This window comes from Euprymna scolopes, chromosome 29 (genome assembly GCF_053919585.1).
Source record: "Euprymna scolopes isolate OS-2025 chromosome 29, ASM5391958v1, whole genome shotgun sequence".
Lineage (NCBI taxonomy): Eukaryota > Metazoa > Mollusca > Cephalopoda > Sepiida > Sepiolidae > Euprymna > Euprymna scolopes.
The window spans coordinates 39,629,607-39,639,926 of NC_136510.1; the positions used below are offsets into that span (position 1 = coordinate 39,629,607).

General features: G+C 34.5%; 1 protein-coding gene across 6 annotated transcripts in view; it reads left to right on the plus strand.

The window, feature by feature from the left end:
- The window catches only part of LOC145252609 (uncharacterized), a 148,904-nt gene extending 138,835 nt beyond the window's left edge, over positions 1-10,069 (plus strand). For all 6 annotated transcript variants that reach the window (XM_080112315.1, XM_080112318.1, XM_080112317.1 and 3 more), the window contains one exon: positions 6,612-10,069. In XM_080112315.1, coding sequence (XP_079968441.1) covers positions 9,396-9,890 — 495 coding nt within the window. In that variant the 5' untranslated portion in view covers positions 6,612-9,395 and the 3' untranslated portion in view covers positions 9,891-10,069. The remainder of the gene's footprint in view (positions 1-6,611) is intronic.
- The last annotated feature ends 251 nt before the right edge of the window (positions 10,070-10,320 follow it).

Here is a 10,320-nt window from a genome sequence, read left to right on the forward strand (position 1 = left end):
GGAACTTTGGTAAGGTCAAATTATTAAAGAGGACGGGTCAACAAAAAACTTATTTACATAGGACTTTAAAAGGACCAAGTAGCTCCACAAGATCTAGCTCCACAAACGGACAGTTCTAGGAAAGAAACCCTGTTCATGGAATTTACGTTTAGTTTAAGGCACACATAGAGAGTAAGGAAAATTGTTCACGATTGTTGTAGCTAAACCTGTATACGTTTTACAGAGTGAAACATGGATTGGAGCTCAGTCGATTATCTGCCATGAATAACTATAAGGCAGAGATAGCCGTCACCTACCATTTTATTTTTAAGCAATTTCTGTTGTTTTTTAGCACCTCTAATCTGATTAATTGGTACATATATTTTTTGTTAATAAAAAAAACTTATCGAACCATTGAGAATAATGTTAAGTAGGTTTGACTCATACAGTGATTTTAAAGACTAGAATGAGGAGACGAGAATCGACTTGAATTCCACCCCACTCCACCTAATTTTGGCCTTGTGACACATCTAAATTCATAAATAAAATTTACTATGTATATATTTATTGTATTGCGACTTTGTAAATATAAATAAAATCATTGAACTATTGTGTTTGCTTTGCATTTTCTTTTCTATCCAATTTAACTAGTTGGGTTAGTGTGAAAGAAAATCACAAGAGAATGGGAAAGTAGAGAAAAATAAAAAGAGGAGGAGAGAGAGAGTGAGAGAGAGAGGGGGAGAGAAAGGGAGAGAGCGAAGGAGTAGTTAGAGTCAGAAGTAGAACACTAAAGAAAGAGAAGTAGATAGAGAAAGAGAAAACAATAAGCAAGTGTGTGTACGAGAGAGAGAGAGAGAGGGAGGGAGGGAGAGAGAGAGAGAGAGAAAAGAAAGAGGGTTAAATAAGTATGTTCTTTTTCTACAGAAATCGGCCCAGACAAGGCATGAATCTATTTATGTGAGGAGCTCTCACACACACACACACACACACACACACACACACACACACACACACACACACACACACACATATATATATACATATATATATATAAATATATATAATCATTTACTATAATAATTATTAAATACCTACAGACACTAGTGTTTCAGCCTTTAGAGAATCAGCAGTGCAGGGAGTTACGATTAACACCAGTCGATGTATTCGAATCAGGCAACAGAAGCCATCTCTGACTTCATTAGCAAGGACCTTATCCAATCGGCCAACGCGAGAAATATTGTTGAAATTTAAACATTTATTTTTTTAATGTTATTTAACGTCTGTCAGAATGATCTAATCATTGTATGATGTTTTGCGCATATATATATATATATATATATATATATATATATATATATATATATATTATATATATATCTATAAAAGTGAACGTGTCTGTGTGTCTGTGTGTCTGTGTACATTTCCCTACGCAATAACTCTGTCAATTTTTAGTCTATAGACCCGAAATTTGAAATACCGGGTACTGAGATTTGGGAAAATCGATGTGACGGGTGTAAGCCAGAAATTTGGCTGTTAAGGGGTCAAATTTCAACGATTTGACCTTTAAGAACTCTACCACACTCCTCCGACAATTTTGGGTCTAGACACTTGAAATTTTAGATATAGGTTCCTTGAACCTGGATCTAACTTAATAAAGTGATTAGAGCCCGAAACAATAAATTTTAAGGGGTCATAATAGGGGTCAAAGTTTTAAAAAATTAACCATTTTTTTTGTTTTTTTTGCTTTTTTTGAACAGCATACACCTCCAAACACCCGAGCAACGCCGGGCACCCCTGCTAGTATATATATATATATATATATATATATATATATATATATACACTTGTGCCCGATATTATTCATACCCCTCGGATCTTTGAGATTTCTATAAGAATATTGCTCAAACCAGAAGGTAGACAATATTAAAGGGATTTCAAACAATAAATCAAGCATAAGCATTTAATTTAAACTCAACAAATAAATAAATTATGCAAGTTTGAAACAGTATACAAAGAAAAACAATAATGGCACTAGTTCAAAATTATTCATACCTCTCTTACTAATAGTCAATAGCATGCCCTTTATTCTTAATAACTGCCTGTAACCGTTTGGGATATTTATCAACAAGGTTTTTACAAGCATCAACACTGATTTTTGACCATTCTTCAATGCAGTAGTTCTCCAAATCCCTCAAATTTCTAGGTTTCCGCTTTTTAACCTCAGTTTTCAATATGTGCCAGAGGTTTTCGATAGGGTTCAGGTCGGGACTCTGGCTAGGCCATTCCAAAACATTAATTTGATTATCCTCAAACCATTTCTTGACTATTTTGGCAGTATGTTTTGGATCATTATCCTGTTGAAGGACCCAGTTTGGTCCTAAATGGAGCTTCTCCGCATCATGTCTAATGTTTTTCTGGAGTATCTCCAAATATTGCTCCTTCTTCATGGTTCCATCTATCTTGACCAAACTACCTGGACCACTAGCCGAAAAGGAGCCCCAAAACATTAGGCTACCACCACCATGTTTCACCGTGGGTATGGTGTTCTTTGGGTTGTAAGCTTCTCCTTTCTTCCTTCAAACGTAAGAAGCATCCATATGGCCAAACAATTCAATTTTTGTTTCGTCAGTCCACAAAATACTTGAGAAAACGGACTCTGGAGAATTCACATGGGTCCTAGCAAACTTTAGACGTGCTGCAAGGTGTTTTCCGGTGTGCAATGGAGTCCTTCTTGGTCTTCTTCCTTTCAGACCATTTTCATGCAGAGTCCTTTGCAATGTTTGCCTTGATATTTTTATGCCAGAAGACTCCAGATTTTCTAAAATGTCCTTATTAGTGGTGGTTGGATTTGCATTAACACTTCTTACAATATTCCTGGTGGCTCTAGCAGACAGTTTCCTTTTCCTTCCTCTACCAATCAAGTTGTTTGTTGTGTGGTGGCTCTGGAATTTTTTGATGATGCTCTGTACTGTTGCTGTAGGGACCTCAAATTTCTTGGAAATTGACTTGTAACCTAAACCATCCTTATGTGAATTCACAATTTTAGTCCTAAGATCATTACTAAGCTCTTTTTTCTTCCTCATTCTAATAATTTTTATTCTTTTATTGGTTTTCAGTTGATATCATTTTAATTTCTGAAAAATGCAAAAAACGAAATGAAATTAATCAAAGGTTGTATAAAAGCATTCAAAATAAGAACCAAACAGAAAACAAACAGTCAGAAACTCGATTAATACTGAAAAAATAAGGGGGTATGATTATTTTTGAACATTGCAGATTTTATAAATAGCTGTATATTTCTTTTATTACAAGTATCCCGAGATTTTAAAATGACGAAAATGATCAGAAGAGGTTTATTAAGAATATGTATCAATATGGACGTAAACAATAAATTCTTACAAAAGTTACACCTAATAAACTCAATTTTCAAGGGGGGTATGAATAATATCGGGCACAAGTGTATATATATATAATATAAAGATGACGTGTGTGTGTGTGTGTGTCTGGTCACGAATAGGCTCCTATGTGGTTGACTATTTAAAAAAAACTGATTACATATAATGATAGAAGATGTATCGAGACACAGGAATGGGTATGTTTGATCTGGCAGAACGGTGGTTCATTAAAATTGTGGGGTCTGCGTTCGCGCTTGGTCCACAAAGTATGGAAATAAAAAATAAAAAAAAAAGTTTACAAGTGTTTTTTATATAGATGTACATAAGAATACTTTGATAAATATGTTTTAACTTAAATAGGGGTGGTATAATAAAATTGTGGGGTCTGCGTTCGCGCCTGGCCTCCATGGAATGGAAATAGGCACAAATTTTAAAGACTTTTCATATCTATCTGCGTAAGTATACTTTGATAATTATGTTTCAGTTTGAAGAAATATCGTATAATAAAATTATGGGGTGTTCGTTCGCACCTGACCTCCATAGAATGCAAATATATCACAAAGTTTAACAAGGTTTTTTAATATAGATCCACAGAATATTGTGATAAGTGTTTCAGTGTGAACAGGTATGGTGTAATAAATTATGGGGTTTATATATTTTATTTGTACTTTCATCATATTTTGTTTTGGTTTTGATACCCCTAAATTCGAAGCTATCCCTTTACAACCCTTCCTTATTATAACCTATCATACTTTGATAAATCGGAGTCCATTTTCTGTAGGCTGTTTTTGAACCCCGTCAACAACGTGTACTTTTGCTAGTATATATATATATATATATATATATATATATATATATATATATATATATATATATATATATATATATATATATAGGGTGAGGAAGCAAAATTTACAGTGAATTTAAGTTGTCTTTACTTATATATATTTCTCCCCATGGAAGCAGAGTTAGAAACATGGTCGGTTTTTAATATGGGTAAAATTCATCTTTGGTTGTTTAGAGGCGTTATAGGTGTATGATATATGGGATATTCATGCATTTTTAATGAAATAGAATCGGGTTTTCTGACAAAACGGTTCATCCGGCAAGGCTCTAGAACCAAGTGTGTCGAAAAATTGTACTTCGTTTCGATATTAAATGACCACAAAAAGGTTGATACGTTTTGAATCAAACGCATCTAATGTGTTACATTGTGCACTGATTCTGTTGCAAAAGGCATGGGTCCACAGTTTCTTCTATCCAAATGACTTGTGTTTGACTAATCGTATACAAGATATCAAACATTAGACAAATTACATGTTTGTTCATCCATTCATATTCTAATGAATCAGAGGATTTTTCTGTTGGCATAAGTTTCCGCAATATCTTTCTAGTTAGAATTCGTTTCTAAAAAACAAAACAAAAAATATGGGGTACTTGTGGGAGAGATCAGAAAACCTTGCGAACATCCTAACTGGAACTGTTTTTGTAGAACGAGCTAGATTTGAACTTTGTACAACCAGGCTTTTCAGTCTGTGTCGTTAACCACTAAACAACATCACATCCCGCACGTTGGTAATACGTATTCTCTTTCGTCAGTAAACACCATTTACATAAGCGGTTAGTATTGCGCCTGCTGCTGCTGTTGTTATTGTAGTAGTAGTAGTAGTAGTAGTAGTAGTAGTAGTAGTATTGACCATGAATATAGCTCCGAACATGAAGATATTAATAAGGTCTGCTTCTGATTGAGATTTTTTTTCTCGTAAATCGGTTAAGAAGTTTTACACTCCAAATAAGAACAGTAACTCGAATGATTCACATAATAATTGTGACATTTATATAAAAGATCCGGTGCTTCTTCACTATAGCACTCTGATGTAAAAAATAAATCTTGCCTGTGACATACCGAAAATTTAGCACAACAGAAAATTATGTAAATAATTTTAAATATGTGTTATATACTACCCGCCCTAGGGAAGGAAATTTTTGTTCCACATACGTGCTGTAAATTTCCTGTCCTAGGGAAGGTACAATTATTCCATACATATGTTGTGTAATACCCGTCCTAGGATACGTGAAATGTTTTTTTGGTAAAGATGCTAAATGATACATAGGCATAAAAACTTCCTCTATTCTAATGTCAGGTATGTTCAAAATTTTTGTCTTTGTCTTATACGATCCCGAGCAACGCTGGGTAGCCTTGCTAGTATAAGATATTTTTAAAAACTTATTGACGTTAACCACCTTCATGTGGTTTCTTCTGCAAATATATGTATTTTTTACAACGAGTTTTGCATTACGCTAAATATTAGTAGACGATCTCATTTAACGGAATGCTCAAAACGAAAAGGGGGCTTATACAGGTTTCAAAAGACTGTCTCACTGTTTCACAGCTCTTTAGTGCAACTAGACTAGCATCAATTCCCAAGTCAGGTCCAGATTTATAGGGGTGTCCTATCCTATATAATACTGCATGGTTGTGTTGGTGAACAATGTTGGTGCCGACATGAACTAACTACTTGAAATATTACTTGTTATATAGCATCAATTTCACAATGGATGTTGGCAACCTTCATGTGGTTCTTTTTGTTCATAACTGCCTTGAGAAAGAACAAATGCCAATAGCACAATCGAGTCGGTCAAAAGTTCTACGATACTCATATATGCGAACTTACATTGGGAACATTACAAGATTTAATTCTATCTAGTCTCGTTCTCAAAACATATTTATTTTGTGTCCTTGGTTCTTCTATACTTTCGACATAACACAATAGGATTACAGAATCAGCAGCATCATAACTCTTGATTCTCTTATTTTGTTTTTTAGTCCTCACATCCCTTGAGCAATGTTTCTGACAAAGGGGGAAGAATTGCTCATGCTGTTATACAAAAATATTTTACATTTCCTTTCGTGCGACGATTTTCGTTACAACTAATATCCAGACTTTACTCTCGTTTTCGAAACATATTCAATCTTTGCTTTGGTCGTTCTATACTTTTGACATAACACCACCGAAGTAGATAAATAACAGTAGTTGTGGACAATGTAGATTAAGTCAAATCCCATAAACGCAATGAAAGAAGACAGCTTCGCCATTTTTTATTCAATTCACAAAATCTGTTCTTTTTTTTGTGTTTTTTTTTGTGTTAAATCTTAAGATATGAGATTTTATTAGCAACATATTTACCAGCACTAGACTAATCTTCTTTTTTTTATGTTGATGTGTTATGTTGCAGCCGAAGACTGATTTTTTGATGCGGAGAAATGCCCCTGTTAGGTGATTTGGCTACACGATGACCAATCAGCCCACAGGGTACACTAATTTCGCTTGAATGATTACTTCAGTCCCTATGAGAATCATCATCTGTCAGCAGAGAGAACCTTGGAAGCAACGAAGAAAGACAACCCTTTATTTCGTTCTCTCTTTCTCTCTCTCTTTCTCTCTCTTTTGCTCTCTCTCTCTCTCTCATGTCCCTGTCCTTTTCGTTACTACTAATCTATATAATTATAAAACTCAGATCAGCTTGATTGCTTGCTTGGGCGTTTAAACCGTCTATCCGGTTTCTGACTTCCAGTTTAAAAAAATTCGTCTGCTTACCTATTTCATGACTGACCCGTCTTAAGTCCGATATTAAAAGTCACTGCTGCTATTCAAAGGCTTAAGTCCGATATTAAAAGTCACTGCTGCTATTCAAAGGCTTTAGAACCAATTTTAACTAATTTTAACGTGTTTTCCTTACAAATAAATGTAATTTAACTCCAGTGAGTAAAAAAAAACTGATTTAAATATAAATACACTAACTATAATAATATTTATAACCATATTTACTGTTTTAGTAGCACCCCTGTGGATTCTAACGATATATTTTTTCAGGCCTTACTTAAAAATATTTTCTCTTCAAGGAAAGGAAGCGGTAGAAACTTAGTTTTAGTAGTGCTTTAATAGGACTTCCATAATTTTAATTAATGCTTGCAGTAGTGCTCCGGACGCTTCCTGAGTTTCATTTTTTTCTCAAGACACTAAAAGACAATATAATCTGAAAATCACCTTTTATTTTGCACATTTTTCATTTCACCCTTTAAGGGCCAACGTTTTGGTCGTTCTATACTTTTAACATAACACAACTGAACTAGATAAATAAAAGCCAGCGTTGTTTATATAATTTAGTCCAATTGCACAAAAGCAATAAAAGAAGACACTGTCGCCATTTTTCATTCAATTCACTAAATCTGTTTTTTGTTAAATCTTATGTAATGAGTACTTTAGATTTTGTTACTACCATATAATCTGCCACCAGACAAACCGCTTTTTTTTTTCATGCTGGCGTGTTACAGCTGCCAGGTCACATGACTGCGGGTACAAATGTTGTTTTTAAGGTAAAGTAAATATGATTCTTTTAAATCATATGTTTATTTACTTTTATAAATTTTGTTTTCGAATAAATATCTTTATTCTACACCATTGTGTTCCACTATTATTTGTTTGTTTCATTTTCGCACACTTTTTCAATAAAAAAATATTGCTTTTAAATATAATGAACAAGAATATTCGTAAATTGTTTTTATTTTTTAAATATATATGTTTATTTATTTAATTAATTAAGAAACATGGGCATATACATGCAAGTAAAATTGATATTGAAAATAAAAATCCAATAAATTATATATATTTATCCATAAAACATTCACACAAGGATTATGATAAAAACACATACTTAAGTCATATATTCCAAAGATAGACTCTTTTTACCAGAGGATAATCATTAATAATGTATGGCTAATTATCATAACTATTCCTTTTTACAAAGGAATTGCCACTTATCAAGGCCTAGAGGAAACTCGAGAATAATGGTTTAAGAGTGCACAGTAGCCAACGGGACAATATTATAGTAATCGTTAGTCGTGTAAATTTAGTAAGTTGGATTACTTAAGGAAAACGGCTTATGAAGAATTTGTTTACGTTGGACTTAAAGACGACCATATTGCAGTCAGCTGGAAAGCAGGCAAACGGAAGAGAGTTCCACAGGCGTGCAGTTCAAAGAAAGAATCTCTGTTCATGGAATCCACGTTTAGGTCTAGGCACAGATAAAGAGTGGGGGAAACTATTGATAGTGTTTTCAGCTAGACGAATGTTTCTCGTGAATGTTTGGCAAGGGGGGGGCCATAGATTAGAGCTCAGACAAGCACTTACTATGAAAATAACAATAAAGCAGAGGCAGGCTCGCAACGTCTCTTCTGTGAGAAAGAGGTTGTAGGGAAGAGAAAAGGGCGTTCCCCCACTAGGCTACGAAGTCTATTTTGAACTCTGTCAAGGCAGGATAAGATCTTTCTGGCAGCTCCTGCCCAGATGTGGCAACAGTACTCCATCCTTGGACATACCTGGCTCTTATATAGGTAGAGAACTGCATCAGCAGGTAGATATCTACTGGATCGATAAAAGGATCCTACCATTTTTTCCAGTGACCTTGCCAACGGATTTGATGTACGTATTCCATTCCAGAGCGGGAATAAAGGTCAAGCCCAGATGCTTGTCAAAATATGGAGCCTCTCCTTTGAAACTATATATGAAAAATTGTGAAGTAAAAAGCATTTTTAATGTAATTAAATAGCATAAAAGAACCAAATAAAAAACAAACAAACAATGACTCAGGTAATAAATAATCAATTAAGTTGTGCTTTTTTAATGTTGAAGTTTTTTTTTCTCGATTCAGAATTCGTGCCAAGCACAGAAATACAAATCAATTCACATTGCTTATCAACGACGGAACATTTCTCTCTCCTCTATGGGCCGAGCTTTCGGGTTAATACCAGCAACAACAAAATGAACGAAGAAAAAAAAGCACTAAGTCTTCGTCTCTGAATATGTTTTTTTAAAAAAAAGTATATAACAATTCGGTTTTCCAAATGTTCAAATTAAACTTGCGTAATGATGTTTTGAATTTCTTTTATACTATTTTCTAGAAGACAGAATTATTCAGGAGGGGGACCTATCCTCTACAGGCTGCAATGATGACAAAAGCATGAACCTGCACCAACCACCACTACCACCACCAACATCATCACTACCACCACCAACATCATCACTATCACCACCAACATCATCACTATCACCACCAACATCATCACTACCACCACCAACATCACCACTACCACCACCAACATCATCACTACCACCACCAACATCATCACTATCACCACCAACATCATCACTATCACCACCAACATCATCACTACCACCACCAACATCATCACTATCACCACCAACATCATCACTACCACCACCAACATCATCACTACCACCACCAACATCATCACTATCACCACCAACATCATCACTACCACCACCAACATCATCACTATCACCACCAACATCATCACTACCACCACCAACATCACCACTACCACCACCAACATCATCACTACCAGCTAAACCGAGAAACATGACCGCAATCCAACCAATGATCCAAGGAACACAAATAAACAAAGGCCGACAACTTCAGATCTGTCAACGCTAATACTTATATTCGGTTTCTAGATTCGGAACATTTTACAATCCGTTTTAAATTATTATTAAAAAATTGCTTTCTAATGTACTTAGCCATATTAATGGCTCCGTAAGCATCACAGTAAAACAATTCAACTAAAAATAAATAACAATTTCATTCGAACTAAAAAAAAGAACTTTATTTTTTAATGTTTCGTTATTGTTGTTGTTTTTGTTATTATTTCTACTTTTTCTTTATTTGAAGCGTAGAAATAACTTACGGTAAGTTTTCTTATCCATTTCTAGATAGCGCATACGGTAACGAGTAAAGCTTGAGATCAAAATGTTTTGGTTTCGATTCTAGCTGATGGTATCAAAGTCATTTTTCTTTTAACTTTTGAAGTCACTGCTGTATATGGGGTGCAATATAATAATAGAGAATTGGCTCTATAATAATAATT